This window comes from Condylura cristata, unplaced genomic scaffold, assembly GCF_000260355.1.
Source record: "Condylura cristata isolate star-nosed mole 26May11 unplaced genomic scaffold, ConCri1.0 scaffold00002, whole genome shotgun sequence".
Lineage (NCBI taxonomy): Eukaryota > Metazoa > Chordata > Mammalia > Eulipotyphla > Talpidae > Condylura > Condylura cristata.
Window position 1 is genome coordinate 29293994 of NW_004567103.1, and position 25805 is coordinate 29319798.

Here is a 25805-nt window from a genome sequence, read left to right on the forward strand (position 1 = left end):
TGATGGGAAACCCGTGGGGATTACAATTGAGATGAAAAAAAATGTGCAAAATGATGTAAAAATAAACTTTTTAATAAAAAAAATATATATATCAGAAAAAAAAAAAAGTTGCTAACTAGTAACGAGGACTACACCCTGATTCGGTAATCAAAGATTAAACAGAAAGATTTACTCAAAAGAGTTATTCACTGTGGCATGAACAGTGGAAAACTGGAAGCTATCAAAATAAAAAAGATTAACATATTTGATACAATATATTCATATTACTACCATGAGAAACAGTTTTATTCAAGTAAAGATGAAGGTGAATCAAAACATCAGGTATTTCTGCTTTGGTTAATTGAGATCTCATCAGTGAAAGAAATTTATAAGAAGGCAATTTCAAGAATTCATTTAGTCACATGTGATTTGCGGGAAAGAGCAGAATATGTCTGTATCTCACTGTGATGGAGTTGATCAAAATAACTGTCACCCCAAAGCCCTAAGCTCCTACTTGCATCAAGATGTACATCCAGTCCCTTGAAGGGGCTTCTATAAAACCCTGAATCAAATTTGATGATGATAGCACCAAAATGTAAAACTTTAATTTCCCCTTCTAGTATACTACAATAAGAAAACACTTTGAAAAGAACAGATTCTTATATATAGTATTATTTACAATATTGAGAACAGGAAGCAATCTGAGCATATCATAGCATAGTATTGATATAAAAATTACTAAATATTAATATGGTGGACTTTCATGCAGTAATTAAAAGCATGTTTTAGTTTTTCATAACATGGGGAAATAATTTTGCTGTAGCATAAAGCTAACTAGGATGCAAAGCTGGATATATTGCTTACTCTCAATCATGTATAGAAAGAGATGAATAAAAATATTGAAGAGAGGGCCCTCCCTGGTGGCGTAGCGAGTTAAAGCACAGCACTAAGAAGATTAAGCCACTTCTGCATGAGTTCTATCCCAGCCTGCCCTGGAGGAGATCCACATGGCATGACAGACCTCTCCTGGCCCGTCTGCTGCTCCCCTCAGCAGTGTACTTCGTTGATCTGCCTGCTCTGCTCCCCACTCTGTCTCTGGTGAATCTTCTCACCCTCCGCATCTCTGGCCTGTACCCCAGTTCTGTATGAATAATAAATCTTTTTTAAAAAGTTGAAGAGAAAAATAAATTATATATAGTTACATAAGTTTGTGCCATTTTTTTCCCATCAACTTATAAATTAGTATGTGTCAATTATGTAAAATATAGATGGAGAGAGAGAGAGAAGATTAAGACAATGTGATTTCACGGTGCTTTCCAATTTCTTCTATTAAAAGAAAAATTTGAACATAAAAGAAATTTGAAGAGTTTATTTGATCAAAAACCAATTACAATTCAGCTCTGCCAACCTGGAAGTGGTTAGGAGTACTCTGCCGACAGGAACTCAGGGGAGAGACATAAAAAGCTGAAGTGAAGAAAGGAAATTATCTGATTAGCTAGAGCTTAAAACCTACTTGATTGTATGTAATTGGTTTCCCTTAGTGTTTTGACTTCATAACATTGAGGCATTTATAGGCTTTAGCTTTTGGTTTCTTTCATAGACCACCATGCCTTAGAGCTTTGGGAAACAGAATTACCACATAGACTCACCAGCTCGGCCATTCCTACAGACTTCCAGCTATTTTCATGGCATCATTTCCTTACACATAGAAGATAAAAATAATTTTATAAATCACTAGGAACAGCAGCATTCTGAAAGAATTGGGAGACTTGAATGTTTATTGTCAGCATTTATAATAACATTCATTTCTGATCTTACTAAGTGTTGCTAGAAAATGTTGGAGAAGAACTGGACCCTGTTCTGGAACCTCTTCTACTAAAACAGACCTTTAAACATGGTGGGAGTACATGCATTCGACTTGGGGATTCCACCATTGAGTATGCTCCAGACTTCCGCTTCTACATTACTACCAAACTAAGAAACCCTCACTATCTTCCTGAAACATCAGTAAAGGTCAGTATTAAAGGAATGCTTGCTTATCAAATGATGTTTTCTTCTTGAGTCATAAGAAATACAGGTTTTCTTGAAAGAAAAGGAATTTTGACCTTTTTTAGCATTTCCTGAAATTGCTATAATAATTTCCAAATGTTGCTGTCATGTTTTCATGTAAGTAATAAAGGAAACTTCAATTCATAGACCCTGGTAATCTAATTTCTATAATTGGTATTATTTTTAGATGTTCATTGTTCAAATTAGAAGACATGCAATTTTTCTTTGCAACAAGACAATATGCTAATTTTGGGAATTAGAATTCAGGAACAGAACTCCATTCTTTTTTTGAATCAGGAAAGTGCTATCTGATTTTATGTAATTACTCAAAAGAACGATTTCTTTTGAGTAGTCATCATTCTTTTAAAATTCCTTTAAAGAGTAAAGTTAGTCCGCAGTTTTAGTCAGTAACTAGATTGACATGAGACATTCATCTGCAACTGAGTTCCTGGAGGTTATCCTGTTTTTTACACTCAATTCTAAGCCTTAGTTGGCATTGGAGAAATACCTGTGGGATGATCAAATGAGTGAAGGCTGGACAAAGAAATAGATAGCTTTTATTTACAGAAACTGGCAAGAGATGATATTAAGAGATAGCCTATCAAATTGTGTCTTCTTTTTTTAAAAAAAAAATTGTACCTTTTAATTGAGGTAATGTTCATTTATAACACTGAATATAATTAGAGGTATAGGTTCACATCTCTTCAGATAGATACCCACCATCAATGTGCCTGTAATCCTCTTCTATAGCCAAGGTTTATCCAGGGAATTCAAATATTATCCCTTATTGGAAATATTTAAATTAATGTAGGCATCTCTTCTCAGAGAGGCAGAAAAAGCTCCAAGATGACATTACTTATTCATATTGCCTCCACTATAAATAAGGTCCATGTTCTCAAAAGGTTTACTTTGTAAATAAAATGTAGCTAAAGCGACTGTATTTTATTACTGGGAAAACAGAAGAGCTAGTGTGTCCTGGGAACACAATTTAGACTGAAAATTCAGGAATAGCAGGAAGACTGTGGGGAAGTGGAATGAAACTTGAAGTTTTGTCACACAGTGTTGAAATATGGAAATTCTAGACTACTATCTTTAAATAATTAAAATATAATATGTCTTCTAACATCGAAGTATTATGTGTTATCTATGCACCTTTTAGATGAGTATCCAGTTAGATTTAAGAACTGGATTCTGGAGCCAGACTATATTGGGTCAAAACCTAGCTGTCACTTGCCAGTTGTGTGATTTTGCCATGTTATTTAGCTCCTGTGCTTCAATTCTCTAGCCTATAAAAGGGAGATAATCAGTGCTTATCTTATTTAGTAATAGTAAGGCTAAATAAATCTATATACAATGTTTAGAATAAGATGATGTATAATGTTCTAAGAGTGGTAATTCTTAGTAATTTTTAACTTTTTGACATAAGTGAGATAGAATAAAACATAAAAGAAAATGATAAAATCTCCAAAGTTACATTGCAAATACTTATAAAATAAATACCATGGAAAACTTTTATGCTTTTTTGGGAAAATATATGAAAATATCACACGTCAGTGCCATAAAAAATTCTTGGTTCACTAATAACTAGTTTGACTTGAAGTCATAAACTGCTTTTGAGAGGAAACTGATCTATGATTCAGTATTGAAATACTTAAGATCCCTAGAGTGTCGTGTTGCTTCATTATTTTTAATTGCTGGGATTGATTAAACAGGGATTAAGAAACATAGTGAAGCAGTTACTTGCTTTCATTTACAAATTAAAAATACTTCCTCTTGATCCTATTTTTAAGATCTTTTATGTACCTTTTGCTTTCAAAAGCACCCATGGGAGGATATCATGCTGTTGTAATAGTTTTGAATCTAGATGAAAATAAAATTATGAGACTAGTTGTGTGTGATTTCAAACATTTATTTGTGAGCAGGTGGCTAGACTTGCAAAATCTTGATCTAAAAAGATACAGCATTATGGAAATGAATGTATACATCCTGGGGTCTGAATACAATGAAGTAAAAATTGTAAAATATGCATTTTTCTAGGCATATCACTATGGTTTTGAAATTAAAGCAAAGTTATCCTGTGCATTTGGTTTCTCAAGCCAACAGGAAAAACACTCTTAAAAACTTTCATTTTCCCCTGAATAAATGCCAAAGCAGTTGATAATTACATAACTGCATTTAATGAGTTTTTCAAATAGCTCAATTTTAAAATTGCTTATTATCTCATCTAAATTTATGATTATGCTCATGTAATCTGTACTGAGTGGCAACCAAGGTCCCCTTGGGGCAGTGAGGGGAGAGAGTTTAACTCACCGAAAGCCACCATGGAGGAGCCTGCTTATGGATAGAGAAAGCAGTCTCCTTCCTAGGGGCACTGCAAGAAGTTGTTTACACTTGCTGATCACAGGAAGCAGATTTTCTTACAAAAATTAAATTTCTGTTTTTCTACAGAGGGAATACTCTCTTCTTAGGGAAGGTGGAGAAATGCCAGGTTTCCCACTCAGCAACCAGAACTGAGACTACATGCATGAAAAAGCAAAGATCAAAAATAGAACAACATCAATGACAACATTACCTATTTTCAGTTAGGAAGAAAGGAGAACATTTGTGTCAGAGCAATGCAGTTTATAAACTAACCAAAACCACCAAAGGTGCAGAAGAATTCATTGGGATCAGAAAAATAATGTTTTGGACCCTGCCTTTTTAATAACCATCTCATGACTAGGCAAATGATGGTCTGTAGGAGGAAGAGTAGGGGCTGTTTCCACAGTCGTGCAGTTAATGTAGAACACCAGGGTAGGGGTGAGTGGGACTGCTGTCCAGCCTCTATGCCTTTGTTCATACCTGTGGAAGCAATGGAGTCTGTTTGCCAGTGCATATATGGTGGTCCATAAACTCGAGAGTTTGGGGAAGGATAGAACTTAAAAACAAGCATGTGTGCCATGGGGTAGACCTTCCTATAAGTGGTATGTGTTAGGTTTGACTTACTTATAGCCTGACTGTAGTGTTCTAATACCACGAAGTCATAATTTAAGATCTATATAAAACTGTCACTAACATACAGAGTATGTTAAAGCTGTCACTAACATACATAATACAGTGGTAACTTGGGTTTAGAATGGTACTTCATACTAAGGCATCTTCTTTCATTAGGGGAGTAATACAAACATGGAGCAAATGTTGAGTCACCTCTTAAGGTTCATGGTGTTTGCTAAAATTTCTTTGATATTTTTAAGGGTGAGATACTAGCATTTCTAATACTGATAGCCATGAACTTTGAATTCTCAGATGCATAGGGCAGAAAATGTTTATCTTCAGTTATCTGTAGCTATGAAATATACTCCTTAAATTCTGCCCCACACCCTCCAGTGATAGGATAGTGAATTACTTCTGTTCCCCTAAATATATTTGACTTCCTTAGTTTCTTTGCCTTTGCTTGTTCTTTCTTTCTTCCAGGGCAAACATTCTCAACCCTAGCAGTGCATATTAGTTGTCTGGGGAGTTTTTGAAACTTCCAATACCCAGACCACAATATAGAGCAATTAAATCAGACTCTGGAGTTAGAACCTAGACACCAAAGATTTTTGAACACTGCGGGTAATTCTAATAATCAGCTAAAGTTGAAATCTTGACCTGTAATACAACCATTTTTCTCTTCCCTAATTTTTAATCACCTTGTATGTTAGCTCAGGTGTTCTTGATCTTCTTTTAGGCTCCCATAGAATCATGTGTTCACCACTACTGGTGCTTTTTGCACTTCTGTTTTCCCTAACTAGACTAAAACTTCCTAAGGCCAGGGACCCATATCTTATTCTTCCTTGTAACCTGATTTATAATAGCTATTATTTTCTATGGAACACCTTGGAGAAATAATGAGCAAATGACTAAAATTTTAGGAAATAGAATTTGTAGAAGGCAGCTCCATGAATAGGAAGCGTTGCCATTCTGATTGTTAATTCAGTAAGTATGTCAGGAGCATCCACTTTGCATCACGCAATAGAGCCATGGAGTCAAATAAGTGACTAGAAGTACTTCACTTGGTCCATCAGACATGTGAGTAAACCCATGTTTATATAGAGTGTAATGTGTACCCAAAGGAATTAGCCACTGAGGAGGTGTGGAAGTAACCTGGAGTTGGGCAGGGGGTGAGAAGAGAGGGGGTGTAGAAGTCATTGTCTGGAAACGGGTCCATGAGGAGGTATGCAGAAGCAGGAATGGAGCAGACTGAGGAGGACTGAAGAATGAGATGTGGTGAAATCAGAAAGCATATGTAAAATTCAATAAATATATTTAGAAGAGACAAAGAAAGATCATTTCGTAGTTGGAATGGACTGTGGAAACAAGAGAATGTTATGTTTGCTTTTTGAAAAGAGATACTTAAGCATGATTACTTTCCCACTCCTGGTAAGAATCAGTAGAGGGGGAATTTTTAAGATACAGATGACATAGAGCAACCTGTCTGTAAGAGGCATTAGGAATCGGGCTGAAACACTTGTTAATACATTGCATCTTACTAACTACCACTGAATGTACTTGCCTTAGTTCATAATAGTGACTAATTATCATTTTATAATATGATTATATTAGTATAATTGTGCCATATTATAATATAGTTATGTTATTTTTTAATGTGTAATGACTAGCATATTGAATATTTATGCTTCATTCATTACACATAATCATAGTATTCTTTTGTATCTGTCTTTGTAAGATTTTCTTTACTTTCTTGCACCACTAGAAGCCATAAGCTACTCTAACCAACATGAAAGATAGCTTCCATGCTTACTGTAATTGATTTGGGAGTTAGGATTGTCAGGGATATCAATTTGTAATAAAAATAAATTTACCACTGAACAAAACCCTTTGAAGTATTACATTGATAACTATGAGGAAATTTAATGTTTTTTAATCCAACAATCAAACTTGCCTGATATTCAGGTATATAAGTCCTATTATTCACACAAACTGCTGTAATAATACAGTTTATTTTAAGGTCAAAACTTGAAACATGTAAGCAGAGACTTTCTCAATAGAAATAATGATGGAAGTTTTGTATATCTTGTCAATTATAGGTAACCTTATTAAATTTCATGATAACTCCTGAGGGAATGCAAGATCAGCTTTTGGGAATTGTGGTGGCACGAGAAAGGCCAGACCTTGAAGAAGAAAAACAAGCCTTGATTTTACAAGGAGCTGAAAACAAAAGGTCTAAAATCACAGACTTATTTTTACTTATTTCCTGATGACTTAGACTGAATTAAATTACACTTTGGGGGTCTCCCTGGTGGCACAGATATTAAAGTCAGCATTGTGAAATTATCCACAGCCACTGCAGCATGAGTTTGATCCCCAACCAGAGAGCTAACCCACATGGTATAGCAGTCCTCTCCTGTCTTGCCTGCTGCTCCCCTCAGCAGTATACTTCAGTAAATTTGCCTGTTCTGCTCCCCACTCTGTCTCTGAATCTTCTCACCCTTCCCACACCTCTGGCCTGTACCCCAGTTCTTATATGCATAAATAAAAAGTAATTTTTTAAAAAAAGACTTAATTTGAAAGATCCAGTTTGGAAATGAGAAAATTAAGGGGAGAGGTTAAAGCTTCATTGTGCTTCTATTTAGATTTGGAAAATTGCACTTAGAGTATGTCTTTATATGCAGATTTTTTTCCTCCCCAAAATTATGTTTATTGAGGTAAATCTGGCTTATATTTCTGTATTGACTCCAAGGTGTATAGGTTCAAACTTCTACAAATGTGTGCTTTGACACCTGCCCACAGCAGTGCCCCCACAATCCTCCACCATGTTCCATTGGGCCCCATGGCCACCCCAGCACCCTTCCTATCTGGTTGCCTCAGTTTTAAAATCAGATATTAAGTGTTTATTATTGGTTTGGTTTTGACTGACCTTTGTTTTATTTCTCTATATTCCTCATATAAGTGGAATTGTGATCCTGTGTTTGTCTTTCTTCTTCTGACTTATTTTGCTTAGCATTCCCCTTTCCAGTTCCATCCATGTTGCCACTTAGGTACTAGAAGAACTAGGCCTGCCACAAGTCAAGGCATTTAACTCTGTTAAATGTATTTTCGACTATTTAACCTAGGCTTAGCACAGATGTTTTAGTGTTTACTATGTAACTGAATTTACCTGTTTTCACTAGAACACAATTTGAATGGATATGGTACATTCTACTTTCTGCTCACACTATTTATGTCATAGATAGAAAATCTAATGCTCTATAAAGTCATGAAAATTTCAGAAAATAAATGGAGTGATGCTTTCTATTCACTGAGATACTTGATGGCAGAGTACATTGGCTTACCATCTCCCTTGCTAGTTACCACATAAATGATCATTAGAAGGAGAAGTGGAGCAGAAAGGCCTGTCTTTGTGACATTTTGCAAGATAAGAAATTTAATTATACAACATCACCATTATAGATATTTGTCACAAAGTGATGCATTTCTTTAGGTTGCAAGCTCTTTGTTTCTTATGAAAGAATGTATACGTGAAGTGATTTTAAATGATTTCTTTTTCTTCTGAGAAAATTGTGTTTTATTCCAGGCAGTTAAAAGAAATAGAAGACAAGATTTTAGAAGTTCTTTCATCTTCAGAAGGCAATATATTAGAAGATGAAACTGCTATTAAGATATTATCTTCCTCCAAGGCTTTGGCTAATGAGATTTCTCAAAAGCAGGAAGTAGCTGAAATGACAGAGAAAAAGATTGATAACACCCGCATGGGCTATCGGCCTATTGCCATCCATTCCACCATCCTGTTTTTCTCTATTGCTGATTTAGCTAACATCGAGCCGATGTACCAATATTCACTGACCTGGTTTATTAACCTTTTCATCTTGTCCATTGAAAATTCAGAGAAATCTGAAGTTTTATCAAGTAGGTATGTAAAAAAATGCTAATTCATACTAAGACTAATGCATAAACATCAAATAGTAGTTGGTGTTTTTCATTGTCTTAAAATGGTGAGTATTACAGCCATATAGCTAAAAGGAACTTGATTAGTCATTGTAGCAGAAATAAATTTGATTGTTAGAAGTTGAATAAATGTGAGCAAATTCAATATGTCAGAAACATACTGTTTTTCTGAAGAGGAAACATTTACTTCTGTTTATCATTTAAAAATTATATGTATTATTGGAATTATTGGTTATTAAAACCATTAAAAGATCAAACTTCTAACCTTCTTTAAACTAGCATTCTAAAAGTCACACTTTGATATACACATATATAAAATTTATGAATAATAGGATTAAAAAAAACCTGTTGTGATTACTTGTGTTACTATTATTTACATAAAATTCCATATTCATTACTAGCTATTTCCATGGTGAATAAATTTTAAAACTTAATAGTAAGTCTATGAAAGAATACAGTTTCTTTTTATTTGTCACTAGTAAAATAGTTTGGTATCAAACATGTTTGTTTTTTTTTTTAAAGATTTATTTATTTTCCTTATAGAACTGGGTACAGGCCAGAGGTGCGGGGGAGGTGAGGGGATTCACCAGAGACAGAGCGGGGAGCAGAACAGGCAGATGTACTGAAATACACTGCTGAGGGGAGCAGCAGGCAGGTCAGGAGAGGACTGCCACACCATGTGGGTCAGCTCCCCAGTGGAGGGACAAACTTGTGCTGCAGTGGCTTCAGAGAGCTTCATGATGCAGTGTTTTAACCCGTTGAGCCACCTGGAATAGCCCAAAAAACATGTTTTTAGTAGAGTCGAATGTGAAACTACTTCTAAAAAAAGAAAATAATTCATTGCAAATTTTGCCCTTTATCACTATCTTGCTCAACAAGAAGCTATATACTTCACTTTCTTGAACTGCTCATGTCCATGAAGACTTAGTACATATCACTTGCAATTAAGTACATATTAGTACATATCACTCAACTTAGTACATATCACTTGCAATTAAGAATTATTTTTTTTTTTCAGAAATCCAAGATGCTAATCTCCTGAAATCTGAATTTAATTCTTTTCACTTGTCATGGCAGAATTTTGCTGAATTTTAAATATTCTTAGACTGAGTGATTTTTGCTTATTATCAGTCATTAATATATAAGCTTGAATATTAGACTATTAATAAGGTGCAAGACGGGCATGTGGCTTAATGAACAATTTTTCAGATTCCACCTATTTAAAAAAAGAGAAGAGAAAAAGAGAGAGGGTATCTTTAGTAAAGAAATAGATGAGTTTTAATTGTAGAGTTGAAAGTTTGCCTTTATAGTATAGTTTCAAAAATATGTTACTTCTTTTCCAATTATTGAACTTTTCTAGCTTAGCAAGACTACTACTGCAGTACAAAAATCAAAATTTTAAGTAACCTTTCTTAGAAAAGTTCTCAAGCACTTGCATCGTTAATTAATTGAACAAGCATGTCGTTTTTTCACATCAGGCTCTGAGTTCCGTGAAGCAGTATTTTATATTTACTATTGCCAGAATGACCACAGTGCTAGTCATATGGACTCACACAATGAATTATGTTCAGTTTTTCACTTCAGTTACTAATTTCTGACTTGGTTAAAACAATCACCAGAATATTATCATCCTAACTAGTTTAATCAAGATAGTTGTTGAAGTTAGAAGAAGAAAGATATTTGCTTTGCCAGTTAGACATTATTTTGTGTACAAGATTTAAAAACTGGAACAATTTCATGGTTTAAAAATGATTATTATCTCATTTGTAATCTCTTGTTATTATCAGATTAAAACTCATTCACAGATAAGACATCTGTTTTTTCATATCTATAGTACAGTCCCCTTTGATTTATAGAAAATCTTTTACCCAGATGTGAGATTTCAATTAACTTTAGAAAGCAAAGTATTTTTTCTTTTTAGTTAAAATCTTTTAATTTTTTAATATTGAGTTATCAGAAAAGTTATGACATTTTTTTCTTAGAAAACAAAAAATGCACCTTGACTTTTCCCACAGCCCAATGCATAAATCATGTTCATGAATAGGGTGATCCTAAAAGTATAATTCCAGAACCAAAGAAGAAATGAAAGAAATCGAATTTGAAAACTTCTATTGAGTTGTGATTATATGCATACAGTAATATGCAGAAATGAAAATATTTACTCAATAAATTAATAAGTGAGACAACTGTGTAACTAACACCCAGATCAAATCACAAAACACTGTCAACATGCCAGAAGCCCCGCCTTTGTCCCTCTTCTACTCACTAACTTCCCTCCCTCAGGTTTTCACTGTCCTGATTCCTACACCATAGATTAGTTTTGCCTGTTTCAGGACTATATAGAAAGAGTCACACCGTGTGTGTTCTTTTGTATCTGGCACCTTGCATTCCACATTATGTTTGTGCAGTTCATATTGTCATGTGTAATGACGTGACTTATTGCTAAATAATATTTCATTGTGCTAATATATTATTGTTGGGGAAGTATGACGCAAAACAATATCTTTTCTCAACCCAGAAACTTTCGCCGCAAAAGTTGGAGAGAAAGACTTTCATTATTGAATAGGCACTAAACCAGAATGTAATGAACATCACAGATAATCCTGAAACTAGAGATTGAACTAAATTTCTAACATGATTGGCTCACTTAGCCTTTCCTTCAGTCTCTCCCACTGTAAGAGGATATTTGTCTTAAAGTACAGAATTTTTTTTAATTTATTTTAGAAAAATGAAGTCTGAATAACCCTGTATTAACTGTGTGGCTACAAATAAGATAAATCTAGTGTGAAAAGACCACCTATTAGCATAAAATGGGAAAGGAATAGTGTGATTATTTTAAAACTTTAAAGAATTTAACTATATTTCAACAACTAGTTTCAAAGTCATCTAAACAAGCTTAACTAGAATTAAAGTACATCAATATTTGTAATTCTCTTTATGGGAATATTGACAAGGAAAAAAATAGAAAAAACAGGTAAGAAGAACTTAGAGCTAGGATCATTGATAAACTGGGACATCAGTTGGGAAATAGCCAAGATCTTGTCTTACTAATAGATTTGTTTTCCCTATATACATTAAGAAACTGTAATATAATTTTGTTTAATCATAATTAAGCTATGTTCATTTTTCCATGAGATAAATTGATCTACCTCCATACTTTGGGCCATGAGTCTCTATCAATTAATTGGTTCTCAAAATGTTTTTTGACAATTGTTTACTTCTATTTTATTATAAGTTAGGTTATAAAAATATTTTAAATGTTTCAATAAATTTCCATTATGATATAATAAAGTTTAAATGCTCAGTATTAACAGTAATGTTAAGGACTATTAGCACAGATCACAATTTAGCACTTACCAGAAAGTTGTAATAAATTTTATGATTTTTTTCATATTTCCCTATTTTGTCTGCATAGTAAATGCAATGTAATTTATCAAGCTTGGTGATCCCCCCCCCTGCTTTTATGGATTTATGAACAGAGTAGCATATCACTAAATTTAATTTTAATTTAATAAAGAAACTATTAATTTTAGTCTATTTAATATATATCTGGATATTTGGAAATATTTATGGAATAAAGATGTCAAATTTTATACAAAGAAATATTTTATAGTTAATATAGTTCACAAATCTTGAAATGCAATAGATTAATATACTATGCACTCACCCTTTTTTTTTCCCCAAAAGGAAGATTAAGTTAAAAAAAATCAGTTGACAGTAAAATGCAATTCTACTGACGTGTTTCTACATTGTATATTTGTCAACTTGTGCAACCAGTTAATGAAGATACTTGATTGTTTGGGGGTAATGGACCAAAAAGCTTATTAGAAGAATATAAATCTAAATGGTTTATAATAGGTTTTCTTAAGAGCATTTTTTAAGTATAATGCTTGTTATTTATTTGTATTTCTTTCTGTTGACCTGTAGACTTCAAATTCTCAAGGATTACTTCACCTACTCCCTCTATGTTAATGTTTGCCGCTCACTCTTTGAAAAAGATAAGCTACTGTTTTCCTTTTGTCTAACTATAAATCTTCTGCTGCATGAACGTGTGGTTAGTACTATTTTAATTAACATTTAGTGATTCATTAATTTATGGATATGTATGGGAATACATATAAAAGAGTTTTTAATAGTTTATCACAATACTCTATAGTTAAGATGAAACATTACAACTAGACTGAATTTTCAGAGGTGAAAAATAAATTAGGGAGAGTTCATTATATGAGTTAGAATCTCTTATGTGTGTGTAAATTTATTTCATATGTTGATATGTTTACACTAAGAGCATAAATGTTAGTGTGTTTTTTTTAAGAACTTGTGCAAGTCAGTGAAGTCTAACCATTGGGGCTTAATGACACTATGTATGCCATTGATAAATTTTTGCTGTATTTCAGATCATTAATTTAAAATGTCAGAAACACTAAGAATGGAAGAGTGTTATGCATTTATTCACTATTTTCATACTTGTGCTTTTAAGATTTATTGATTTCACATAGTGATGTTTTGGTTGATTTCTGAAGAAGTAAAATGTCTGAAGCTTAAAAATTTAGAAAGATGCCTCATTACATTTAAGTAGAATAACTTTAAACATGGTGGGTTGGTGGCATTCTGTTTTCCCACAGCTGGGCTCTAACAGTCATTCTAACAGCACATACTAAAGTTTAATATATTCACATTTTTATGCGTAGTGATTCTGGATCAAATGTATTTAAAACAACTAAGTGGAACTATCTTGAAAACTGGTTACAATTTGATATTTTGGTTTCTTATCAATAAATTAGAACTTTATCAGTAACTATTAAATCTCATAGGAATCATACCTGAAACTTGAAAATCAGTAAATTTTTATAAATTGTGCATGTACTATGTATATTATGAACTAATTTCTGACTGTTCATGCTACTTTGCTTTCGAAAGATCAATAAAACTGAGTGGAGATTTCTGCTAACTGGTGGCATCGGCCTTGATAATCCTCATGCCAACCCCTGCCCGTGGCTTCCTCAAAAATCCTGGGATGAAATATGTCGATTAGATGATTTGCCTGCCTTTAAAACAATCCGCAGGGAGTTTATACACTTAAAGGATGGATGGAAAAAAGTTTATGATAGTCTGGTAGGTTATTATCTGTCTTGATTGTCTGAAGTTTAAGTGGAAAACAGTGTTATATAATTTCTTATTTTTTAATAAAAACAAGATTTAAATAAGTTTTAAACAATGGTCAAATGTTAAAATCAAAGTTTAATTTTGTATTATTTCTACTGTCTAAGTCAGTATTTCTGACTTAGTTTGAGCTATTCAAATGCCTTGAAATGTATGGAAATGCAAACAAGTTACATGGTTCTTAAAATAAATTATTTTTTAATATTCATGTCAGGTATTTTCAAGTTAGATTTTGCTTCTTTTTTCTTATACACAGTTTCACATACTCTTTTTCTAAAAGTTACAAAAATTAGAAAAGCATTAATTCACATACATTGTTGTTACCCAATGTTACTGCAAAAGGAAAAAGCTTAACCAGAAAAAAATTCAAAGCAAAAAATCACACTCACAAAATATTGAGTACAATGTCTTCCTTTTAGAGTCAGTGTTTATTTTTGCAAATAGTTGGCAAGAGTTCTTGGTAGTTTTTTTAAATGCATTTGGAGAAATAACAAGAAAAAATTTCCATGTGCTTACTTATATTTTTCACAATAGGAATTGTTTTGTCTGTTGATTAATATTTATATTGATATTAACTAGGTTATTTCATGACCTAGTTTTGATCCTTTTCATCTCTTATTTCATAACTTTATTCCAAGCTAATAAATTTACCTTAATGTTTTAATTCACTTACAATACTGAATAGGCTTCAGGTGAAACATTACTCACTTCAGCAGCTGCGTATATCACACCACACTCTTCAACAAATATCTAGTCACTAATGGTGATGGCACAGGGGTGATTTGGTGATGGGAAGCCCATGGGGATTACAACTGAGATAAAAAAAAAAAGGCACAAAATAATGTAAAAATAAACTATTACTTTAAAAAAAATTTAATAGCAGGAAAAAAAATGTCTAGTCACCATCCACCACCAACCAATAAATTGCCTCTACCCTCTACCTGTTCCTTCCATCCCCTCCTCTCCCCTGGTAACCACTGTTTTGTTGTTCATGTATAAGATCTTGTTTTTGTTTTGTTTCATTTGTTTTGCTTTTTTTTATATTTTACAAATAAGTAACATGGTATTTTTCTTCTTCTGACTTAGTATATTTACCAATATTCTCAGAGTTCATCCATGTTGTAACAAAAGTTGTAAACATCAATTTTTATGACTAATATTCATTGTGTGTGTGTGTGTGTGTGTGAAACAGAAGAGGAGAGAGAGAGGGTATATATGAGGTTGAGAAAGAAAGAAAGAAAGATATAGTCCTTTTTAGGTACTAAGGTTGTTTCTATATATATATATATATCTTTCTTGTGAATTGTGCTGTATTCATTTACTCATTTTGTTTTTTTTTTTTTTCAAAAAAACTGATTTATATGTCAAAAATATTGTTTGTTTTGGACCCAACCTCCAAAATAATATTGAATTATATCCATTGTAATTTTAGGAGCCACATCATGAGGTTTTTCCTGATGATTGGGAAGATAAAGCAAATGACTTTCAAAGGATGCTTATTATTCGTTGCTTGAGGCCAGACAAGGTAAATTTCTACTTTTGAAAGCAGTTCAGTGACTCTAGTACTTCCTCTCCCCACAGTTTAGCTAAATATGTACTTTGTTTATGCACTCATAAGGGAGCTAGAGGAATCTGGGAGAAATAACCCCACTTCTATCTAAAGAGGCCATTTTTCCAAAAGTGTGTATTTTTATTAAAACCATACAAAATTGGTAATTGAGCATATTATATTTTATGATTTTATCTATTCAGATTCTTCCTTTCAATTTATGCTTCTCTTAATTGCTCACAATCTACTTCCTTTACTTGCATTATCCCATTTTCATTTCTTAGTGTGATAACACTGGTCAACTTCAATTTGGTATACCAATTTTGGGGGCTTCTCAAAATCTATCCTTATGTGTTGTCTTCTATTGTTAGAAAGCTACCAGAATATTGTTTATAAGATATTCATCACTGCTGACTAAAAAGAAAAAGAAAAACACTGTTATTTTTTATGTCTTTAAATAATTGATTATATAACCAATAAAACAGCTGACCTCTTCTGTCAGAAAGTTTCATTACTCACCAACATCCTCACTTGTATCTTTGCTCTCAGTTTTTTAAAAACCCGATTCATTTAAGTAAATGACTAAGTCCACAGAGATACTTATGTACTCTGAAAAAATGTAGACCTAAGCATGTTGGGGAAAATTTGAAAGAATATCATAATTTTCCTTTGTTATTACTTCAACAAAAGTGATAATCATTCCAACACTAACTGCAATAACAATTTGAGTTGTTTAGGAATACAAGGTAATAGCTTCTATCTTAAATTAAAAAGCAGAATGCAGGTGATAAAAGTGATGTATTTTAGTGCTTTTATATACATCAGCAAGTATGTGGGGCAGAATATTCCTTTCCCCTACAAGTTATAGTCTGTTAAGTAATCACATGTAATTCTTGCTTGACATGGCAGTAGGCACCTAGCCAGAAGCCTAGGGGCCACCATACTTTTAGGGGTCTATGAAAATGATTTAGCTTCTTTTAAATCAGAAAGTAGAATCCATCTTGTATTAAATTTGTTTTTATTCTAAAACAATTTTTAAATAGAAAATTTTAAATATACTATTGTATTTTGCCCACAAAGTGCTTAACACATGGATATGCCAATTCTACTCTGATCTTAGATCTTGGAAGTGACTGCATATTGGACATTTGGGGTGTTTTATGTCCACTGACAAAACAAAGAGCTACTGGCCACAATTTCTTCCTTCTGAACTGTAAACAAAAGTCTAAGTAGCCTGCTTTTCCATAAGACACATATAAGTTACTATGTTTCTCTGACTTGGTATATATAAATCCTATAAGAATTTCCAAAAAGTAGAAAAACATAAATGGATGACTACGAACTTCTTTCCTGTCTTAGGAAAGTTGGGCACCCAAATTAAACTGCAGTTTTTGATACTGACAGATTTCATTTTGCAAACCTAACATTGCCATCATCAAATTGCAGAAGAAAACCCAATTCTATTACAAACTGATCAGCTAGCACAATTTCATTTACTTTGGGAATTACACTTCTTTCTTGGGGCAAGAAAGTCGTGTTTTGTTTTACCATTAAAGCCAAAACACTGCAACTTGTCAGTGCTCACCTCTCACTTGGACCTGCAGGGCTAACAGGAGAGTCACTTCTCACTAGCAACGTATGCACCTGTGCAGTGGCTGACACCAGACTGAGCCATCCAGTGACGAGTGACCACTACAAAACGGAAACTTACTGAGAACAAAACCACATTTGTAAAAGCCCGCATGCTTTCATTCTGTTTGCAAAACCATAAGCTAGTGAATAAGTAATGCTTGGAAGTAAAAAGATTATTTTTAAAAACATCTTTACAACATAAGTGCCCCAAGACATATGAGTGGGTTAGGAAGATGTGGATATACACAATGAAATACTACTCAGCTATTGAATGTTGTAGCCAATAGAAGTGGAGGAGATTGCTACATGAAATAAATTAGAAGGGAAGAACAAATACCAAATGGATTATAGAATAACAATACAGAGGATCAAATAAAGTGAAACCAGTAAAAAGCTCTAGAAACCTGACTGTAGCCTGGTAACCCTGAGGCTCCGGGAGGGGAGGAAGAGGGAGAGCACAGTGGGAGGAATGAACACAGTGGACTGTGGTGGTAGACCTGGAGGTTGGTGGTCAGGCCGAAGGGGGCGAGCCTCCACAAAATTACAAGCAAATTTGTAAACCAATGTTACCTTAAGTTAAAATAAAATAACACTTTGGTTTCATTAGTTGTTATTTAGTGAGAAAGGCCAATTGCAGGAAAAGAATAAGGAGAAGGCAAGGACAAGCCCAGGATAGGCACTTAGTGTATTGTTTTCCTTCAGTAAGACTCACGTCTATGCCCATTCAAAATAACTGAGACAGGAAATACGTTACTTGGCAATGAAACTTTTTATAAAGGTAAATTCATTATTCTATGAGTTTTGCTTAGAATTTCTATCCTTAGAATCCCACCCTAACAAAAAGAAGCATTCAGAGTTATCCATTCATTCTTTGAGTAGCCATCTGTTGCACATAGACAATGTCATTTTCTTGGATGGGTCCTATAATAGTGTTACTCTTCCATGCCTCTTCCATATTTGAATGAATCTAGAGAAATATTGATGTGGACAAAAATGTAATTGAAGGTTCCTCCCGGGTGGTGCAATGGGTTAGGACAAGGCACTGCAAGCTAGCTGTAGCCGCTTCAATGTGAGTTCAATCCTTGGCCCTGGAGGTGAGCCACATGCAGCAGACCTCTTGACCCACCTGCTGCTCCCCTCAGTAGTGTACTTCCTCAGTCTGTCTGTTCTGTTCCCCACTCTGACTCTGGTGAAACTTCTCACCATCCCTGCACCTCTGCTTGTACCCCAATTCTGCATGAATAAGTTAATCTTTTTTTTTTTTTTTTAAAAGGAGGCCCTCCCTGGTGGCGCAGCGGGTTAAAGCACAGCACTGAGAAGCTAAAGCCACTTCCGCATGAGTTCGATTCCCGCCTGCCCCGGAGGTGACCATATGGCGTGGCAGACCTCTCCTGACCCGCCCGCTGCTCCCCTCAGCAGTGTACTTTGTTGATCTGCCTGTTCTGCTCCCCACTCTGTCTCTGGTGAAGCCTCTCGCCACCCCTGAGCCTCTGGCCTGTACCCCAGTTCTGCATGCACAATAGATTCAATCTAAAAAAAAAAAAAAAAAGAAATACCTGAAACATCAAAATGTTTTCTTCTTTAAAAAAAAAAAAGTAATTTAAGCTCAATATCCCTTCTCTGTTCCTGAGCTCCTCATGTCCTTAGCCAGTGATGCACATGCACAACAGAAACTGATGATGTTTTTAAAGCATTGTGACATGTCAGTGGTTTTTCACTTGCATACGTTCCATGAATAGATGTTCTGGAGAATATACAAAGTTTAGAAATGCTTGCATGTTTTTCCAGAGGACCCCATATTTTTTTTAAGATTTATTTATTTGTGCATACAGAACTGGGGTACAGGCCAGAGGCTCAGGGGCGGTGAGAGACTTCACCAGAGACAGAGTGGGGAACAGAACAGGCAGATCGATGAAGAACACTGCTGAGGGGACCCCATATTTTTGAAACAACCTGGCATCTGTAAATTACTTATGCAGTGTGCAATGAATTCAGAAAAGTGTGGGTTGGTGGAATTACCAACTTAATTTGAGCATTGTGTGTATACAGAGTTTCATCCTTAGATAGAAACAGGTGTTCTGTTGGAGTGATTTGGGGCCTTCAAAATTTTTGTTTTGTGTTTGCTATATTATTAATCTTCATGTTCGTATAATTTGCTAAACTAGATTCAGGAACACTTGTTTGTTAAACCTAATTTTAACATTTTCTTGGCTCACACCAGCTAATGATTAATGGAGCCATTGTTCAGTGGTTCCAGGTAGAACCTTCATCTGGAAGAAGAAATGATGCATCTTAAGTTTCATATTAGTCATGCTTGTTAATACAACTGCACTCCAATGTTAATACCTAATAGGTCTCCCTAAACCTCAGAGTTCTGCTCTTTCTTGAACACACGCTAAGAAATGCCAGACATGTTATCAAAATATTTTTTAATTTGTGTGTCTGTAGGTATTTCTTATTGAGCTAACATTGGTTCACACACTTACATGTTTTAGAGGACCACATTCTTCAGGTGTATGTCACCACAACATACCTGCCACCAAGGCTTACACAATCAGTTTTGCCTGATTCTTGGGAGTATGACTTGTCTTTATGCATACAAGAACTAGGGTGCAGGCCAGAAGTGCAGGAGGTAAGAGGTTTTACCAGAGGGAATAGGGAGCAGAATAGGCAGATTGACTGAAATACACTGCTGAGTGGAGCAGTGGGCGACACAGGAGAGGTCTCCTGTGCCATGTGGATCACCTCCAGGCCAGGGATCAAACTTGTGCTACAGTGACTGCTGATAGCTTCATAATGCTGAGATTTAATCCCTGTGCCATCAAGTAGGCCCTTTATCAATTATTTCTGTATAGTTAGTCATGTATAAATCACACTAAAGTTTCTCTTTTGAGTTGTTGACTTTCAGAATAGAGCCCAGTGTTTTAAAACTTACATAAAGTTAGCACCTGTATAGTGCAAGGTTTCTTGTATTCTTCATCCATTGTGTTGAAAGCTCCCTTTGAATTCTGATTTTCTTAACCACACACCTTTCATTTAAAAAATCCACACACTGCTTCTTAAACAATTCATGTGTTTTTTTTTTTTCCTACCTAAAAGGCATTTATATAAAGTGACTTACTTTCCACTGGCACTAATGAATACCTAAGCAAATGTAGCTGAAATCTTTTGTTTTAAAACACCTTTGAATGTGAAGTTTTTAAGGTTTCAGACAGGTTTTGAATAATCTTTTAAATATATTCTTGTCCCTTTCTAGATTATTCCAATGCTGCAAGAATTTATAACCAACAAATTGGGGCGCACATTCATTGAGCCACCACCCTTTGATCTATCCAAGGCCTTTGCGGATAGTAACTGCTGTGCACCACTGATTTTTGTGCTCTCCCCGGGAGCAGATCCCATGGCTGCCCTTCTGAAATTTGCTGATGACCAGGTACTTTAAAGTGGTTGAGATTGTTTGGTACTATGTTTTAAGAAACAAGACTTCTAATTGATATTTTAAGGGTAAAAATTTTTTCAAATTAATTTACTAAAATTTTTCTTGTACAACCCTAAACAATAAATACGTCATTAGGCATTTTTTAGTTAGTTTTTTTTTTTTTAACTTTTGGTCTAATTATATAGTATTTCATGGTAGTAATACTAATATTTCTAAAGCCACATTACTTTTATCAAATGCTTTATAAATACTGTTAATTTTGCTGGACCTAGACAAAAGGTGAAGTGTGGCATCTGCAAACTCAGTGGTGACATAGCCAACTGGTTAGGGTATTCCTTACTAGGCCAACCTGAAATTTAATAACTCATAATGCCTTTGCACTGGCAGCAATTCTTAGATACTAGAAGGTGGTCATTGACCGTTGCACCACTGGGTAAGGGAGTGCCGGCCACAGCCATCACGGTTGGAAGAGATGAGGTTTCGCATGTGCTCAGGGATCAGATCACTCTGGACCTATATAGGCTACCTTGAGGACTTTGAGTGAGATGAGAAAATGGGTTTTAAGAAACAAAGTTATATATCCTATCTAATCTATAACTTATGGAAGCCATCCTCACTGGAGCAAGAATTGATTTGAGTGTTGTGAGATGGCAGCAGTATGCTAAGTGGGGTGTAGAAAGCCATAGAAGAACAGTGGTGCATAGGACTAGAGTGGAAGTAGTGCAGATGGGCCACAAGCTCATCCTCTCCCAATCAGTACACCTCTACGGCCCTCCATGTCCCTCTCCATTTCTCTGACCACATTATAAAAGGTGAAAGTTTCTGGTCCCCGTGTAGGACTGCTCAGTGCACTGTCTTGATGTCCTGACTCCATTTTTCCAGAAGCAGTAGTATCCAGCTGTGTTCTGTTTTCTGCTGCTCCGACCTGCTGGTGTTGCTAAGCCGTGGACATTCAGAGAGGGCCCGCGACCCTATTCTTCTGCTGCTGCCATAACCCCCTAACCCAAGGCTTCCTCCAAAGGCACTTTCAGGTGGCAACTGGCCTAAAAAGAAAGAGACCAGAGAGCTCTGTGACCAGAAGCAACAGTTGGATTGTGATACAGCAGAAGTTAATTCCAGGCAGACATTTCCACAGAATATTTTAAGGAAACTTTTAAATGAGAACTAGGAGGTTCTTTTTTCTCTTAACCTTATGCATAACCAAATTAGTTAAAACATAAATATTCAACGATGGAGGAAATAATACAAATTTACCCATTATTCATAACCTTTTCAACTTTTGATTTCAAGAGCTGTGGCATGGAAGTCAGGCACTTTCATCTCCTCCTCATGTTAAAAGTATCCTTAATTTTTTTTAAGCCTTTATCTCAACAAAGACCCTATAGAATTTTTCTTTTATTACCATGTCAATTTCCTAAATGAACTAACTTGTTTTTCTCTACATATAGAATACTTAACCTGTAAGATTGTTCATGGCTACAGAAGTTTGGAGCTTTGAGGGCTGCTGCAGAATTAAGTTTAAATATACTTAATGTTAACATTTCCTGCAATTATAGTGTTGATTCTTATTAAAATATAATTTCAAATAACATCTTTACTTTTGTTGTATACAGGGATATGGGGGATCGAAGCTTAGCTCTTTATCTCTTGGTCAAGGCCAAGGGCCTATAGCTATGAAAATGTTAGAAAAAGCTGTCAAGGAAGGAACGTGGGTTGTTCTTCAGAATTGTCACCTGGCCACCTCTTGGATGCCAACCCTGGAGAAAGTTTGTGAGGTAAAAAATGCAAGTTTGTCTGTATTAATTTGTATACCCCCTTATATTACCACTGCTGTCCTCTGATTGGGAAGATGGAGGGTAAGTGGCGTGGCTGATTACAGGTAAGGCAGGCTCATGCTTCTGACTTGAGGAACAGAGGAGAGGACAGGGTCAGGGCCTGGCTGAGTCCCTGCTACAAGAAGCAAGAACTTTTCCATTGAGCTAGAAATCACCTTAATCCAGAGGAGCAGCATCTAAGACGGTAGTCAGGCTACACAGAAACCAATTTGCTTTTATAGCAGTGGACTAAGAAACAACAATGGAGGCTTCTCAGCATGAAATTCTTTTGACCACTCTAAACCAAAAACTTTCAGAACAGAACTTTTCTCTAACTCCCTTCTCACCCACTGAGCCAGGTGTCCTGACACAGAGGAGCAGTGTGCAGCCAAAGGGAACTCTTCCTAGCCTTTTTTGCAGCTGGTCACAGTACTTCCCTGTTTTGGTGGGCAGACATTCCGGGAAGAAAATCCTCTGGAGCTCAACTGAGTACACAGAATACCTAGTAGTTGGTTTCAATACAGAAAAAAAATCTGTCCTCTTTAATGACCTGTGACTCAGCACCCTCCTCAGAGTTGCCCTCGGGATACTAAATAACTGAGATAATGATATAACTTGCACTACTCAGACATCTAACTGAAACTCTAAAGAGTCTGTTGTGTTTTTCTTTATGCTGCTGACGCCTTATCTTCTGTTGCAATACAAGCACCAAGGAAAGAGTGACTTTGTCCTGTTCTCTGCTTTAGTTCCCTGCTCATAGCAAACACTCAATATTTACTGAATTAGTGAATGAATATTGCTTAGTCACTGCTTAAAACCTCTCAGTGACTTCCCACTACATGCAAGCTAAAGTGTAGGGGCCCTTCCCTGGTGGCGCAGTGAGTTAAAGGACAGAACTAGGAAGCTATCTGAAGCCACTGCAGCATGAGTTCAATCCCCGGCCAGGGAGCTGATCCACATGGCACAGGAGACCTCTCCTGTGTCACCCAATGCTCCCCTCAGCAGTGTATTTCAGCTGATCTGCCTGTTTGCTCCCCACTCTGTCTCTGGTGAATCCTCTCACTCCCCACACCTCTGGCCTATACCCCAGTTACTGTATGTATGTATAAGTATGTATGTATGTATGTACAAATAAATAAATACTGAAGTGCAAATCTTTATGTGGCTGACCACACCCTTCTTCTCACCTTTGCATAACTGTTAGGTTTCATCTCTGAGTACTTTCCATCTGGACTCCTAGGCCCTATATCCTTAAATTTTCTTTTACTGACTTTGGTATAATGGTATTTTTCAAGACTATAGACCATCATAATAGATGTATTTTTATCTGGAAAACTTCTATTAATTTGCCTTACAAATGGCTATTCATCTTTCAGGTCTTGCTCTGCACTAGTAGTTTTATATGTGTCCTTGTTTATTTATTCCTCCTATGGCTCTCAAGTGTTTTAATTACAGCACACATACCCATCAGAGAGCTACAGGAGAGAAGAGCTACCCCTGAAGGATGGTGAACTTGGCTCATTGCCATAGAGTAGCTGGTAGGAGTAAAAGTGGTGCCTTCCTCTACTACTTTTGTTATGGAAGAACTTAGGCACCTGTACACCCTTTCTTCTTCAGCCCCAGCCTTCCCTCACATTGTGCTAAAAGACTTTCATTGAGAAGATCTGCAATGTGATGTACATAGATACCATGGACACAGACAATTGCAGGAGAGAGCAGTAGGGAGAGAAGCTAAGCAGGAGGAGAGGCTGTGGTAACTCTTCCTGGCCCTGTACATCTCCACAGCAGTGCTAAGCAAGTGTGCAGTCTTCCTCTGTAAATTGTGCTGGACTGTTCCTCTAACAAATAGAGCGAAAAGTGGTATATTTTCATGCTTCAGAATATACCAGTTCTCCTTTGTCAAATAGCTCTCCTTATTTTATTCTTGCTTGGTTTAACATTGACTTACCTGACAGTCTGGCTCCTAATTCTCACAACCTGGCTATTTCAAGAAGCATATTCTTATGATACAAGGAATTATTTCTACAAATATTCCAGCAACATCAGTGAGGAGATGAGATTTTGTTGAATGTTGCAGTCTCTACGTGGCCAGCTCTGAGTTATAAATTGTACCTTGGTCAACTTTATGATGTAGGAGTTCCAAAGAGAGTGGAACACCTTGGGCCTTCTGAAGTATGTTGCATCAGGGGCAGAACAATTTTCAAGGCTTTTGCCTTAATTTATAGCAATTCACTTTCACTTTGTAAAAATGTTTCTTTCCACTTTCAGCCCATCCCACCCACATGATCTAGAGATTTCTAATAGCTCCAGCCCTCCCTTTCTATGTGACCATTTATATCTGATTTGTTTTCTTTCAGGAATTAAGCCCAGAATCAACACATCCAGATTTTCGAATCTGGCTGACAAGTTACCCATCTCCAAATTTCCCCGTGTCTGTACTGCAGAATGGAGTGAAAATGACCAATGAAGCACCGAAAGGTTTACGAGCTAATATCATTCGATCATACCTCATGGACCCGATCTCTGACCCTGAGTTCTTTGGCAGCTGCAAAAAGCCTGTTAGTGATGGCTAAGTCTTGTTACCTCAGCCCTGTGAAGCAATTCAAGTGGCCCCTGGTGATCATGGATGTGTGTGCTGAGTAAAACTACAAATTAAATAGGCCTCCTGCACTGCAGTGCAGTTGGTTTTGATTACTGATCATTGACTGTGCTGAAGTCAATTTTATTAATATTTTATTTTAATTTTACCACCAACCTCATTCCTGCTCAGCTGAGATCTTGTGGGGTGTCATTAATAATGTAGCTTTCTATTTAGAAAGTCAGCTGTAAGCCATTCCCAGTACAAATCTGCAAGGTTGGAGAATCTTGTTTCAGGATATTAACTGAGCCCTTTGCTATTTGGAGCCATATCTTTAAATTAAAACATAAAAATATTTCCTCCATATAACTATAATGAGAGCCAAAATGATTTTACTCCTTGATTGATGGGACTCATAAGGGTCTTTTTAAGAGTCATCAGGCAAGCAGGGAAACCACCCACTGCTTTCATTATTAGAAATCCGTGTGTGAATGTCTGTGACCCAAAATTGTTTCACAGTGTTTTGCCATAATTAAAAATGGAAGAATTTCTTTTTAAGAGGGGTTATGAACCTTGGTAAATTTTTGCCATTAAAAAACTTATAGTCTTTATGTCAGAATATGTTTTAAGTACACATCAAAGGAAAACATTAAAAATAAAGAAGTACTTTCATTA

General features: G+C 35.6%; 1 protein-coding gene across 1 annotated transcript in view; it reads left to right on the forward strand.

Annotated features, from left to right (window-relative positions):
- The window catches only part of DNAH7 (dynein, axonemal, heavy chain 7), a 205444-nt gene that overhangs the window by 148375 nt on the left and 31264 nt on the right, over positions 1-25805 (forward strand). Inside the window, exons 49-57 of the mRNA XM_004674839.1 lie at positions 1802-1992; positions 7098-7231; positions 8585-8920; positions 12883-13009; positions 13876-14070; positions 15551-15643; positions 20556-20732; positions 22352-22513; positions 24910-25110. Of these exons, the coding sequence (XP_004674896.1) occupies positions 1802-1992; positions 7098-7231; positions 8585-8920; positions 12883-13009; positions 13876-14070; positions 15551-15643; positions 20556-20732; positions 22352-22513; positions 24910-25110 (1616 nt within the window). The remainder of the gene's footprint in view (positions 1-1801; positions 1993-7097; positions 7232-8584; positions 8921-12882; positions 13010-13875; positions 14071-15550; positions 15644-20555; positions 20733-22351; positions 22514-24909; positions 25111-25805) is intronic.